Genomic DNA, 15481 nt, shown 5'->3' with positions numbered 1-15481 from the left:
AGGAGTTGGCCTGTAGAAGGACTGTGTGCACACATGCATGTGCACGTGTGTGAGTGCCCATGTGTGTGCACGTGCGTGTTAAAAGGGACCGAAAGAGGCAGATGGAACAGGAGAGAATCTGATGACAGCAGACTGATAAAGCAGAAAACCACTTTCTTCCCATTGTAGCTGAGGCATCTGGGGTCCCACAGCTAATTATAACTTGGATTTGAACTCAGTTCTGGTCAATCTCTACGTTCTTTCTAGTAGAACATGCCTTTCCCCTGTTGGTGGTCATCAGATCCTGCTCAAGTCACTGCTTTGGCCTTTATCTGCAGGTTCTTTGTCATGAAATGCATTTGCACGTTGTTGTTTTGTTTGTGGAAGGAAGTTGCTTCAGAATCATCTGTTTTGTCTTTCAGTGTCCCCACGTTCCAGAGCCTTCCTGAAGAGATCCTGAGTAAGCTTGCTGATGTCCTTGAAGAGGTAATTGTTTTGGTTCTTAAACTTTGTGAGATGGGACATAGCCCGGCGCCGCAGTGTGATGACGAGTCACATACCGCAGAAACCTTTTAAATATTTTTAAGCTCTGGGATGAGCTCTATACTTGGCTTCAAATAAAAAGCAGCTCAGCACATCTGTCATTTATACACAGTTAGAAATGTGCAAATCAACTGAGCTATGGAGGGAGGAAAACCTCCTTGTGGCAAATATAATGTGACTTTGACTTCCAGGAGTGCGAGATGCTGTGTTTCTCTCCTGCTTCAGTCGTGTAAACCAAGATTGTAGTAATTACTGTAAACTCTGAAGCTTCAGATTAGCAAATTTATAACAGGGCTGTGCAGTTTGAGTACATGTTTTATTAGCGTATGAGCACATTTTAAACACATTCCTTGTGTGCCTGCATTGTGGAAATGTCACGGTTACTTCTTGTTCTCTGAAGCTGCAGAGCTCAGGCAATGGCCTAGCAGAAGACAGGAGTCTGCAGTCTTGAGTGAGCATGAGAGGACAGGGTCTCTGGTGCCTACAGAGACCGGGAGGGTGGGGTATCAGGGAGCACGTGTGGATAGATGAAGTGATGGGGTGGTAGGAGCTGGAGAAACCCTGCTCTGATCCTCAGTGACCCAGAAAGCAAGGCCATCAGCTGAGAATGACAAGCACATAGAGATATGAGAGGTTGGAGGGTGGAAGAGGAGGCAGGAGAAAAATGCAGATGTCCATGAACTAGAAGAACAGTGTGATCACCAGGTGTCCTTCTTGATGGTGGGGGGTGGCCCCACTTGATGGTAGCCGTCCCAAAACTAAATCCCATCGGCAAGGAAGAGTTTGTTCATTACTTGTGATAGGGGATGGAGATCAAGCTCGACCCTCCTGGAACAAAAGGTGGTAGGATTTGTAAGGGCAGGGCTGAGCTAGTAGAGAAGAACGTGGTGGAGGGGTCCTCTGGGGGGAAGGTGAGTCAATGCGATGAGGTCATTTGTGTTTGTTCATCATCCCCTTCTACAGTCAGGCTCCCACCCTCCCATAGACACGTACATGGATGGGTGTTCAGCCAAGGAACCAGGAGTTGGTGGAGGGAGAGAATAGGGAGCCATGGTGCAGGAAGGTGGTGGAGGCTGACCCTGGGATTTCAGCGGGGCAACGGGGGGCACTCAGGGAGGAGCAGGTGCCAGTGAGAGATGGTAGGATCAGGGCTGAAGATGCGTCGGCATGGTGCATTAACAGAAGTGAGTTGGAAACATACTGAACATGCTTCCTCTCTGGGTCCCAACTCTGCTGGTGGTTCTATGATCCCTAGAACTGGAGCAGCAACCTCTATACAAATTATTAGTTCCACGCCTACAGAAGTGAGCCCCCACGATTTGCTGGTCTCCTGCATCTCCTGTGTGGACACACAGGAAAGCAGAAGTCACTTTTGATTCCTAGGTTCAAGTATAAAGAATTCATGAGAAAAAACACTGGTTGTGTTTCTCTCTGAATGCCTTGACCCCTGTACCCGCAGCCTCTCAGAGCGTAAGATGGCTTTTCCTAGTTCTTTGGGTTTTTGTTTTCCTCGCTGAATATGCTGGAGACCTCTCTGATGACCTTTTTTTTTTTGTTCTTTTTAAACAAAGCAAACTAAAAGTACAAACTTACTAGACCCAATCAGGCCCTTAAAAAAAAAAAAATACACACAAAACCTTCAATCATGTTCTTTCTTTTTCACAGCTGTGGGAGGATTAGTATGTTCTGCAAAACAATAGCTATGACTCTGTAATAATTCTGAACAAAGAAATACATTATCATTATGTGTCAGATCTTCTAATCATAGATCCCTTAATTTATGTTTGGATGGTGTGAGCCATAGCGTGGCCCATGCCCACACTGCCTCAGAAGGGAAACGCGTGATTAAGTGCCCACATGTTTGTGTTGAGGGCACAAAAATGAAGTCAACAGACAAAATGCGAAGTAGATCTATAAATAGACGGCCCAGTGCATGAAAAGTATTCAACTCAAGTTGAATAAACAAGCGCAGTGAGAAATTAGATTAAATTATGTATCAGATAGAGTGAAGCAAATTTGGAAGAACAAAAGCAATACCAGTGTCACATAACATTAAAGAGAAACGTGCTTGCATAATAATTGAGCTGTCTTTCCCTCTGCAAATATCCACAAGATGAAAGAAGCCCAGATTATCTTGACGGGAAAGCAGTATTATTATAGCGTTCAACAAAGAAGTTGCAGCCTTGTTTGTTGGACAAACATTTACGGAGCACCTGCCACCTGCCAGGAATTGTTCCAAGCTCTGGGGCTTCGGAGCTGTTCTCCCTTCACGTGGGTTCCAGCAGAGGGTACAGATGAGTGGTAAGGAAGGAAAATAGCCTTGAGGGATGAGGCCACTCTGGGCTAGGTTATCACGGGAGCACCTCTCTGAGGAGGTGATGTTCACGCTGAGATCTATGTGCAGGTCTGAGATGCTGGGGGTGGGGGTGGGGCAAGTGGAGAGAAGGCTCAGGTCCTAAAGCAGGAGGAAGTTTCCTGTCCTTAAGGAACAAAAGGGAGGTTTATAGTAGGGTGAGATGGGGCTGAAGAAATTAGGCAAGGCCAAGTGACGGCAGCTTTGCCAGTCGTGATGAGATCTTAGCTTTTTATTCTGAGCACAATGGGGAGATGGGTTGTAAGCAAAGTCACACTCTGAGTTGAGGTTTCATAATCTCTGGCTGGCCGTTGGGAGAAGAGGGTTGGAGAGGGGTAGACTAGTTAGAAGGTTACTGCCAGGTAACCCAGGTGACAATGGGTGTCTGTGTCCAGACTCACTTTCTGACTCTCATTCATTCTAGTCACCGTGAAACAATGCTTCCAGCATAAGGGGACCAGAAAAGTTAAAGACTTGGGACAGGGGAGGTAGGAATGGAGAGAGATCTAAAGTGTAACAGGTAGAGGAATGAGAACAATGAGGTGGCTCAGGAGGTCCATGTAACTAGAGGACACCCTGGGGATGCTTGGGATGTCCTCTTCTGCAGGTGAAAGAGAAACCCCTGTGAGTCATTCCTGCTGCCACCACCCCCAACCCCCTCTTAACCCTCTGTAAGTTCCAGTGTGGACATACCCAATTGTGTGCTTCTCCCTGGGAGCTTCTAAAACAGGAGATAATACCTTATTCCTAGTATAGCAGCTTAGTGCTCCTTTCTTCTTCTTTCTCTTTATATGACATAGTAGGAATGTTTCCTTTTGTATTGAGTCTCTCTTGCCCTCCCCTTTTTTAAGGGACCTACAAAACCTCTCTCTAGTCTTTTTGAGACATTGTGTGTAGGCGTAGATTCTTGGCAAAAGGCTGGTCTGGATGAAACACAATAATCCCAACATTTTCCTCAGCTGTGTTTTGCATGACAGGCTGAAATAATTTACATGACTTTCTATTAATTGTTTACCTTTATTGTCACCATACTATGCTCTCCTCACCCCATACCTGATTCAGACTAAGTCTTAATACATACCAGAGGTTACTTTAGGTGCTCCAAATGTGGTTCACTAGAGAAGCCATTGTATTGTTTGTCAAATAAATTAGAAGATGATTTTTGCATGTGGGGAATCCCAAGCTCCAACTTTATAAACTGATTCCATTGACCTTTATAGTATCCCATATATTACAGCAAAGAAATATATTTCAATTAATTAGTCAAGTGTTAGAATCAGTTCTGAGAATCTAGGAAATACCTGGGGGTAAATGAAAAGAACTGTAAAGGGGCACCTGGGTGGCCCAGTCAGTTGAGCCTTCATCTCAGGTCATGATCTCAGGGTTCTGGGGTCGAGCCCCAGCCTGCTCAGTAGGGAGTCTCTTCTGTTCCTCATGCCACCCAAGTGCACTTGTCCAACTGCACACATGCTCGCTTGCTCTCTCTCAAATAAATCTTTAAAAAAAGAAAAGAACTGTGAAATTGTGAGATAGGATGTAATCTCTTCTTTCTTCCTATAACGGCATCACATACTTTCCCTCTTTCTTTATGTACAGGTGATTAGTCTTCTTGATGAATTATATTTTTCAAATGCATGGGCCCTTTCCTAGCTAATCTCTAACTGAGAAATAGTTCCCTTCAGTGCTTACCTATCCAAGCACCGTGGAGAATAAACCAATGTGTAATATCCACTCACGTATCAGGACTGTAGTGACACCTTTAAAGAAATTGGCAAAAACATTTCCTAATAGGGAAGAGAAGCAATGATTAACCTGATAACCATATCACAAAGAGTGTTCAAAATTAATTTGAGTAGGAATTATGCTTTAACCATGGAGGGCAAAAAAGTTTAGATAATTCAAGGAAAACTGTACTTTGTGGAAAATGCCAGATTGAAGAGCAAATCAAGCCAACAAATTCACTTTTCACCACTTGGCAGAGAATATTTTCCCTTCATGCGAATAGAAGTGGGGCATGGGTACTATATTTAAATCTCTTGATTTTTTAACTGGAAAATAAGGCATATCAAAACCACTTTTTATTGAAATCTGTTTCATGTCCCATTTGCTCATTAAAATGTTGGACTTGGTTGTCTTGGAATTAAAAATCTCCTTTGCTTCAGAACCAGCCTTTTAAAGCTCTTTACCTTGGGATCTGCAACTTTGTATGATCGGATCTTGGACACATTTGAGCCCAAATAATGGATTGTTCTCATTTGTTTCCCTAGGTGGTGCATTAATTTGTTTTTATTTTTTGTTTTGTTTTGTTTTATTTGGTACTTATACTATCGTGGCCCAGACAAGGTCTTAGACAAATAACATTCCTTGGACTTCTTGAATTTAAAGGGAAAAGACAAGAGAATAAAAATAGGAAAAAAGGAAAGGATAAAATATTCTTCAATCTACCAGTACTTGCTAATATGGTAGGAAGCAACTATCTGATCATATAGTCCAGGAAACAACCCTGGAGAAGGAGGTTAGTGTATCCCAAACACCCCACCCTAATCTAGCAGGTGTGATTAGGTATCTCATTGTTCCTTAGGGGTATCCTGCCATGGTGATGTCTTCCCAGATCCCTGTGCATCTCTCCAGCTGTGAGTAATGCAGGGGGAAAGTCCTGCATTTGATGGAAAGTCCTGATTATTGGAGCACTCTGGGAAGCTCTCTTTTTACCACTCTAAACAGGCCTTGAGTCCTCAGGAAAGAGACTGATGGAGCAGACAGGAACATTATTAGTTCTTTTGAAATCTGTTGTTAGAATTAAACTTTTCCTTCCCTTCCTTTGGGTCTGGCTCTTGCTATTCGAAGCCAAGCTGGAAGGAATTCAAAGACCTGTTCTTTCTCAATTGCTCTGGCATAAAAGGACTTTGAATTTGGAGATTGAGCTGTTTTGTTCTGTCTGGCTTCTTTTGGGTTGTCCCTTCTGTGAGGCAAATAGCTACTTTTGAAGGAGGATGGTGTTAGCAGGATGTAGAGAATAGAAAGAGACAAAACTCTGTTTAATATTAATTTTTTTCCACATCTTATTTTATTATAGAAAGAAATATGGAATGGGAAAACATATTCACAAATCACATACAAAAAAGCAATTAATTGTATTATTCAGTGTTCACCAGAGAAGCAGAACCAACAGGATATGTATATGTCTATGGAGAGGTTTGTTCCAAGGGATTTGCTCCTATGACTATGGAGGCTGGCAGGCCAGAGACCCAAAGAGCTGGTGTTGCAGCTCTATTGCAAAGGCCATCTACTCGCTGGATTCCTGGACGAGGGGTCGGTCTTTGTTTTATTAAGATCTTCAGCTTGATTGGATCTTGAGGCCCTCCCAATTATAAAGGGAAATCTGCTTGACTCAAACTCCACTGATTTAAACATTAATCTTATCCACAAAAAACACCTCACTGAAAAATCCAGAATAAGGTTTGATCAAATACCTGGACACTGTGGCCAAGCTGAACTGACACATAAAATTAACCATCAAAGGACTTGTATCTAGCATATATAAAGAACACTTACAACTCAATAAGAAAACACAAATAGTTCAATTTTAAAAGCATATGAGAGGCAACTTTAAGCAGTTGGCTCTTGATTTTGGCTCAGGTCATGATCTTAGGGTCAAGAGATCATCCCCAGAGTTTGGCTCTCTGCTTCGCAGTGGGTCTGCTTAGGTTTGTCCTCTCTCCCTTTCCTTCTGCCTCTCATCCTGCTCATGTACTCTCTCTCTCCCTCTCAAAATAAATAAATCTTTAAAAGCAGCACATGTCTTACATGGACAGACATTTCCCCAAAGCAGATACACAGAAGTCCACTAAGCACATGTAAAAATGGTCAACATTAATGGTAATTAGGAAGTGAAAATCAAAGCCATGAAGTTGTATCACTTCACACATGCTTGGATGGCTAGAATAAAAAAAGGTGATAATAAATGTGAATGTGTGAAACAAAAAATCTAATCCCTCTCTGGTGGGTAGGGTTGTAAAATGGTGTGGTTTCTTTGAAAGTCAGGCAATACCTCAAAATGCCAAACACAGGGTTACCCTGTGATGCTTACATTCTACTATTGGGTATTTTCCAAGAGCATTGAAAATAAATGTCCACACAAACACTTGTACATGCATGTCCACTGAAACATTATTCTTAATTGCCCAAAAGTAGAAGCCCAAATTTCCACGAAGGGATCAATCCAATGTGGCGTACTCCTACAGTGTGATGTATTTGGTTATAAAGAGGATCGGAGTCCTGATACTATCACATGGATGATCTTGAAAGCATAATGGAATGTAAACTGCCATACATGATGTGACACTATTGAAATGTCCAGAATAGGTAAATCTGTAGAAGCGATAAGTGGATTAGAGCTGGAGCAGGGAGGATGAGGAACCTCTGGGGAGTGACTCCTCAGAGCATGTTTCCCTTTTCAGCATGATGAAAATATTCTGAAATTAGATTTTGGTGATAGTTGCTTAAGTCTCTGAATATACTGAAAACTATTGAATGGTATACTTTAAATGGGTGAGTTTATAATATGCGAACAGTATCTGACTAAAGCTTTACAAGAGATTTGTAGGAGGGTGAAGATGCGTTGGAGGATCGGCCATATTGCTGGAAACAATGTAAGACAATTGAAGTAACTTGGAAACTTGCCCTGGAGAAGACTTTATGGGGGAAGAGTATTGGATTCTTTTTAAAATAGACCACATTGTGTTAGAGGATGGGACGCTTAGTCTCTAAAAACGAGACTTTAGCCCACTGTTTAACCCACCATTCATGAACATCTCCCTCGCAAATGGGGATAGCAGCCATTTCTGCCTCTTGGAGAATTGCAGTGGTCTTCATTTGTATAATGAATGTAAAATCATTAAACACACAAACACATCACTTCAGATGTTGACAACAGTGCTTTCCGACCCCTTGCACATGTTGGTGCCTGTAGAAAATATGTATCATGCACACGCAGTAAGATTAACAGATGAGACTGCTCATGGCTGTCGCGTATTTGGGCCGGGCCAAGGGGCTCTCCCCCTGGAAGGCTGAGCAGACACTGGTGCTGTTTGGACTCCTCTGCAGTTGTCACAATCTTGGGTGAGGATGGCAGGGTGCTGCCTCTGGCCTCCAGCGGTTAGAAGCAGGCATGATCCTGAGCATCCTATGTGTGCATTCACAGGGCAGCTCTGTCACAAGCATCCGGCCCCAAACGTCACCAATGCAGAGATGGAAAGTCTGCTGCGGTCCAGAGCTATGATACACTTGGGAAACTTTGCTGAAAGCGTGAAGGAACTAAAATAGGGTGATATGGTAGTGAAGAGCCAGGGACGGGTAGACCCTTAGCCAGGGTCATTAAGAGACTTACCTCTGAAGAGGTGGCATTCGAGTTGACAGCCTTGCAGATGGTACGGGTTGCAAACTATTAGCACGAAATGGGAAGTGTTAACAGAAATGGTACGTATTTGGAAAGCTGCAGTGGGGAAGACCTGAGGGCAGGATGTCGTGTATATTTACGTGCTGATTTGGTGCTTGAACGACGTAGACTGTGGCGTTTCAGGCCTAGCTGTGACTCTGTGTGATTATCTTCTCGGTGAGACTTCTGTGTTCCGAGCCTCCTCCGTGGCCATTCCTCTTCCTCCAGGGAGTGTCTTCTCCTGTATCTCCTGGGACAATGTAGCTATCCGTGTGTGGAAAAAGTAATAAGTGCTGTTCGTTGCTTTCTTTAGTCTCTAATTCTGTGAAGATTTTACCCCCCCCCCCTTTAGATTGTAAGTCCCTCAAAGGTAAGAAATTGCAATTTCTTGTCAGTGGGTGCCCGTAAACAGCTGGCGAAAACCCCAGCAATACGTTCTGCTTACTGATGCCGATCGCCGTGCCAGCCTGAGTCTTTTGTTAAATGCCATCTGGGGTAAATATTCTCAGAGTCACGATTCCCAAATTCCAGCCAGGGATCCGAAGTTCAGACAGTACAACTAAGTCAAGGAGGAGGTATTTTAACCGACTCTGGTGGTGGAATCAGCACCTTCCCTGCTATAAGGCCTTGCATCTTGACAATCTGTTGATTAAGTTGGAAAAAGAAAAAAAAAGTTACTTGTCCTCAGCCCCCATTCTTTCTTATAAATAGGAGAGGCTTCCTTCTGAAAATGTTTCCTTGTCTTTTTTTTTTTTTTTTTTTTTTTTCCCTCCCTGCAAGAAATTAGTTTTCTCCCGGTCAGCATTTTTAATTTGTTATGACAGGAATCCATTTTATGCTGGCCACAGACTCTGAAACAAGGCATTTCCAGTCTTTTTTTTTTTCTTTCTTCTCACCAGAGTATGTATGCTTTGCTCCATGCTGCTTGTAATTCATTAAAATGTATGGTGCTCTGCAAATAGGAAACCAGTCTGTAATAAATCAGCTTTCTAGAAAACATTCAGAGGAAGTGCACGGCGTGGTTGCCGCATAAGAACAGACAAACTTGCTTGGTACTTGTGATTTGCTGCCGTTTATGGGGCTTGTAAATAAATGGGGAATTGGTGTGAAAGTATAAATTAGGGGCCTGCCTGCAGCCCACCTGTAAGATCCCATTTACAAAGCACCCGTTTGAGAGTATTGCTATGGATCATCAGGAGCCCCGAGCCCCTTGCGAGGCACAGGGATAAACACCAGGTGGGAAAGACAAACCCTAACCCCGAGAGAGTAGGATGCAAGATCAACCATCTCTTTCCTTTTTTTTTCTTTTCTTTTCTTTTTTCTTTTCTTTTCTTTCTTTATTTATTTATTCATTCATTCATTCATTCATGAGAGACACATACTGAGGCAGAGACACAGGCAGAGGGAGAAGCAGGCTTCCTGCAGGGAGCCCGATGTGGAACTCGATCCCGGATCCTGGGATCACAACCTGCACCAAAGGCAGGTGCCCAACCGTTGAGCCACCCAGGGATCCCAACCATCTCTTTCTTTTAACCAGAGGCATCTTCGTGGCTGGGCCAGAAGGCCGAGTTCTGGGATCTGCAGACAGTGGGCCTCCGGGTTCCAGATGGGCGAGGAAGAAGCACCTGGGGCTTGGGGCGCAGCTGTAGGAAGCGGGAGACCAAGGTCCTGGGGCCCTCGGCTTCATCACCCGACACAGGGCTGGGCTGTGAAGGAGCTGGGGGGAGCCGCTCCTGGGGGCCTTCGGTCCCAGGTCTCCAGGTCTCCAGGTCTCCCGGCCCTTGGCTCCCCTCGCCCTGCAGGGAAGGGGTCCGGCACTCTCCGAGGCTCGTGCAAGGAATCCTGCAAGGCTGTCGGCGGGGAGGTGAGGCTGTGACCCGGGGCAGGCGTGCATCACGCTTGGGGCCCCCGGGCAGTGTGCACAGGAGGAGGTGAGCCCCCGGGGCTGCGGGAGGGCCGGGTCCTGGGGCCCCCGGGCAGTGTGCAGGGGAGGGGATGAGCCGCCGGGGCCGCGCCCTGGGGACCGCGCTGCCCGGTGCGGCCTCTTCGTCATCGCCGGACGCTGTTGGCCAGCTTCTCGCTCCCTGGGAAGAGCTTTTATTTTTTAATACGTACACCTAAAAATTATCATTTTAGTAAAGGCAACACGGTATGTCTCCAGTGAGGACCTGTGCGCCGCCGCCCCGTGCACGGTCCTGCTGCAGGGCCCTGACCTGCGCCCCCCCCCCCCCGAGCACGGCCACGTGCCAGCCCTGCGGGGACCTCGGGGACCTCGGGGACCTCGGGTCCCGGTGTGTCGGCCTGGGGCGCGGTTCCGGGGCGGGACCTGCGAGCCTCGCCCCGCGCTTCCTGCGTAACCGGGTGGGTTGGGCGCACGGTCCACGCGGGGCCTCGGCGAAGGTGGCCGCGCGGGTGGGGGCGCAGCGTGGGCTTGGCGCCTCGAAGCTCTCGGCGCAGCTCCGGGGTGCGGGGGGCGGGGGGGACACGTGGGGATGGGAGTGGGGGTGCGTGGGAGACGCAGGGGCGCGGGGATGGGGCGGGGGTGGGGGTGGGGGACACGCGGGGATGGGGATGGGGGTGCGTGGGAGACGCAGGGGCGCGGGGATGGGGCGGGGGTGGGGGTGGGGGTACGCAGGGATGGGATGGGGTGCGTGGGAGACGCAGCGGCGTGGGGACGGGGATGAGGGCTGGGGTGGGGGACACGCAGGGCTGGGAGTGGGGGCGCAGCGGGACACACAAGGGCACAGGAGTGGGGGTGGAGGACACTAGGGGCCCGGGGATGCGGGCGCGGGCCACGCAGGGCACGGGGATGGGTGCACGCAGCATGACCATGTCCCAGCACGCGGGAGGGAGCCTGTCCCTAGAGGACCCCAAGGCGCAAACCCTGGGTGGCAGGAGAGGCGGAGGCCCTGCGGGGGGGGGGGGGGGGGTGTAGGGTAACAGGCTCTTACTGCCACGAGGAAGCCCCGTAGCGGGGACGGAGCGAAGGCACCTGCGGGCCGGCAGGGTCCCGTGCACCCGGCAGGTGGCTGCCTCTGCAGCCCGGGCGCCCCCTGCCCCCTCCCCCTCTCCCCTCCCCCCTCCCCCCTCGTGGCAGCTCACACCGCCCAACCGAGGTCTGGACTCCAAGCGCTTTGGGCTCAGCTGCTGCCGCAGCGGAGACCTCAGGGCTTGGGCCTTGGCAGGTGGCCCAGGTGGCGCCTGGGGGGCTCCCTCCACCTCTGCGGGGCCCCCACGGCCCAGCCTTAGTCGTGGTCACAGCGCAGAGCACCAGGGCGCGGGCAGCGGCGCGGGAGCGGCCCAGGCACCGTCGATGGCCTCTAAGCCCGCCAGGTGCCTCCCGCCCGCGATGCTCTGTCTTTACTACAACAGGTGGAACGTGCCCCCCACCAGCCTGGCTTCTCAGCGGCTCCCTTTCTGTCCCGGAAGTCTTCCTCTTCCCCCCGCAATCTGCTGGTGCAGATGAAACCATCAGGGGAGTCGTGCTCTGCAGCTACAAGCCAACCTGGTCCTGGGCTCCAGTGTGTCACCACACATGCCCCCATCCTTGTGCCTGGACCCCTGCTCCTCACCATGCATTGACCGCACCACAGAGGCCGTCAGATTATACCTCCAGCTCCCCCTCCCAATGCCAGGAGTGAGGGGTGCTGTCCCAGCCCCAGGCCGATGAAATCTCTCTGCCCCTGAAAACCAGCAGAACACCTAGGCATGTTCATATATGCACACGTGCGTGTACGTGCACACACTTCTTTATCTCCGTGTTACGATGCTTGGGTCTGGGCCTTGGCGACATTTTCAGTGCCAGTCCCCAGTTCACTAGCTACGTGACCGGGTATGTTAACTTTCCTAAGTTTAGTTTTGCCTTCCCGAGAATGTGATGATAGTTATCTACATCATAGGACTGATTTTCATTTTTTTAAACATAATTTTTCCTTATGAATAAACTTCATATTTTAGGTGGTTTTAGGTTTACAGAAGAATCAAACAGTTCTCATGTACTCCCCTCTCTCTGCCTTGTTGTCCTTATTCCTAACATCTTGCATTGAGGGGATACTTTTTTTGGGTTTTTTGTTTGTTTTTTTTTTGTTCTTTTTTTTTTTTTTTTTTTTTTTTTTGATAAACCAAGATGGGAACATTATCAACTACAGACCATGGTTTATGTTTAGGAGGCTTCTCTTTGTGTTGTACAGTTCTGTGGGTTTTTGCCGGATGCAGGATAGTAATGTCATCTATCCAGAATAACAGTATCATAGAGAACAGCTTCAGGGTCCTAAAAAAAAAATCCCATGTGATACAACCGCGTGTCCCTCCCTCCACCCCCCTCTTTACCATCTCTGTAGTATTGCTAATGTGAATGATACAGTGTTTTAAATTTTAAATTCCACTTTTTCATGACCAGATAGAGGAAATCAGTTGACTTTTGCATATTAATCTTGCATCCTACGACCTTACTATAATCATGTGTTCTAGTTTTTTTGGCCTTTTTAAAAGCCTTATACATAACCAATCCCATAGTCTATGAACAAAGTCTATGAACAAAGACATTTTTAATTTTGTTTTTTTCTCATCCGTATGCTTTTTTTTCTTTACATAGTAGCTCCATCTCCCAGCATAATACTGAATAGGAGCAATGAGAGGGGACATCTTCATCCTATTCCCAGTCCCCGGGGAAAGCATCTAGTTCCTCAACATTAAGTCTGATTTTATCTTTGGGCTTCTCTATTTCTAGATTAAAGTGGATTTTTCTCATAAATGGGTGTTGGACTTTGTGAAATGCTTTTTTTGCATCTACCTATATGGTCATACAACTTTTTCTTCTTTAGCCTGTTGATATGAATTCACACTAATTGATTTCTGAGGGCTAAACAAGACTTCATACCTGGAATAGGTCCCACTTGGTCGCAGGTGTATAATTTTTAATCATGCATTGTTTGATTTCATTTGCTAATGTTTTATTAAAAATTTTGGCATGAGGAGTACCAGTTAGTAATTTTCCTTTCTCTTAACGTGTTTCTCTGGCGTTGCTTTATGGATAATTCTGGCCTTAGAGAGTAGGTTGGGAAGTGTGCCCTCTGCTTCTGTGCTCTGGATGAGGTTGTATAGAGTTGGCATCATTTCTTTACAAAATATTTGGTAGAATTCACCAGTAAATCCATCGGGGCATGGTGCTTTCTGTTTTAGAAGATTATTAATTACAGACACACCTTGGAGGTATTGTGGGTTTGGTTCCAGACCACCACAATAAAGAGAATATCCTAATACAGGACTTCAGATGACTCTTTCGGCTTCCCAGTGCGTATGAAAATTGTTTACATGCTACTGATCTCTTATTAGGCGTGCAATAGCATTATGTCTAAAAATACAATATACATATTTTACATAAAAATGTTGGTAAAAAGCGCTGTTATTTGAGCTTTCAGCAAGTCACAATTACTGATCACAGATAGCCATAACAAATATAGCAATAATGAAAACGCCTGAAATATTCAAAGAATAATCACTATATGACACAGAGACACAAAGTGAGCAAATGCTGTCAGAAAAAAATGTTGCTGGTAGACCTCGTGGACACAGTTGCCACAAATCTTCAGTTTGTATGAAAAGCAGTATCTGTCAAGTGCAGTAAAGTGACACACAATAACATGAGTTAGTCTATATTGACTCGATTTCTCGAGTAGATTTAGGCCTATTCACATTGTCTGTTTCTTCTTTTGTGAGTTTTGACAGATTATGTCTTTCAAGGAATTAGTTTCATCTACATTATGAATTTGTAGGCATAATGCATTTTTTTTTCAAACTTCTTATAAATTCTAGTTTAATAGACAGTGTACTATTTCGGGGGTAGGATTAGGGATTCAGCCGTAGTATTTCTTTTTTTTTTTTTTTTTTAAGATTTTTTTCTTCATTCAAAAGAGACACAGAGAGAGAGAGGCAGAGACACAGGCAGAGGGAGCCCAATATGGGACTCAATCCCAGGACTCCAGGATCATGCCCTGGGAGGAAAGGAAGGCAGGTGCGAAACCCCTGAGCCACCCAGGGATCCCCCAGTTGTAGTATTTCTTTATTATTCTGCTACCTATAGTAATAAATCCTCTTTAATTTCTGATATTAGTAATTTATATCTTTTTTTTTTAATAGGTTGGCTAGAAGCTTATAGGTTTTATTTAGTAAGAACCAGCTTTTGGTTATATTGATTTGTATTGACTTCCTGTTTCCTATTTTATTGACTTCTGTTCTAATTCTTAATTTTCTTCTCTTTGTCTTACTTTGGATTTAATTTGTTCTTCTTTTCTTAGTTTCTGAAAGGGGATATTTAGATTATTGCTCTTATATCTTTCTTATTTACACATTCAATGCTATAAATTTCTCTTTAAGCACTATGTTTGCTGCATTCAAGAGATTTTTATTTTCACTTATTCTAAAATAGTCTTTGAGTCATGTATTATTTAGAAGTGTTTAATGTGCACATTCAAAAAAAAAATTTCAGCCATCTTCCTGTTAATTGATTTCTAGTTAAATTCCATTGCATCTTAAGCATATATGTTGCATGATTTCTGTTATTTGGAGTTTAGGGCGTGGTTTATGGCTCCAAATGTGGTCTTAGTGAATTTTCGATGAAAACTTGAGAAAAGTGTATATTTTCCTGTTATTAGATGAGTTATTCAATAACTCATTGATCTTGTTGATTGACAGTGCTGTTCGATTGTATTCTTACTAATACAGAAGCATTGAAGTCTCCAATTAGAATAGTAGATCCATCTCTCTCCTTGCAGTTTTATCCTTTTTTTTTTTTCCTTACATATTTTGACATTTTGTTATTAGGCACATACACATTAAGCATCATTATGTTTTCTTGGAAAATTGACCCTTTTATCATTATGTAATGTCCCTCTTTATTTCTGATGATTTTGATTTGAAGTCTGATTTACCTGAAATTAATATAGCTACTCAAGCTTTCTTTTGATTGGTGTTAGCATGGTATATAATTTCCATCCTTTAACTTTTCATCTTTGTCTTCAAATTTGAAGTAGATTTCTTGTAGACAACCTGTAGTAGGATCTTGATTTTCCTGTTTTGGTTTTGTTTTTAATCTACTCTGGCAGCTTCTGCGATTTTGATTCGTATATTAAGACTTTTATGTTTAAAGTGATATTAATATATTTGAATTA

The 15481-nt window shown here is 45.0% G+C and overlaps 1 protein-coding gene across 4 annotated transcripts in view; it reads left to right on the top strand.

The window, feature by feature from the left end:
• Nucleotides 1–15481, top strand: part of PRKG1 (protein kinase cGMP-dependent 1) — a 1199428-nt gene that overhangs the window by 849400 nt on the left and 334547 nt on the right. For all 4 annotated transcript variants that reach the window (XM_038576027.1, XM_038576026.1, XM_038576028.1 and 1 more), the window contains one exon: nucleotides 402–465. In XM_038576027.1, coding sequence (XP_038431955.1) covers nucleotides 402–465 — 64 coding nt within the window. The remainder of the gene's footprint in view (nucleotides 1–401; nucleotides 466–15481) is intronic.

This window comes from Canis lupus, chromosome 26 (genome assembly GCF_011100685.1).
Source record: "Canis lupus familiaris isolate Mischka breed German Shepherd chromosome 26, alternate assembly UU_Cfam_GSD_1.0, whole genome shotgun sequence".
Taxonomy (NCBI): domain Eukaryota; kingdom Metazoa; phylum Chordata; class Mammalia; order Carnivora; family Canidae; genus Canis; species Canis lupus.
This window is presented reverse-complemented; position numbering and strand designations above follow the sequence as displayed.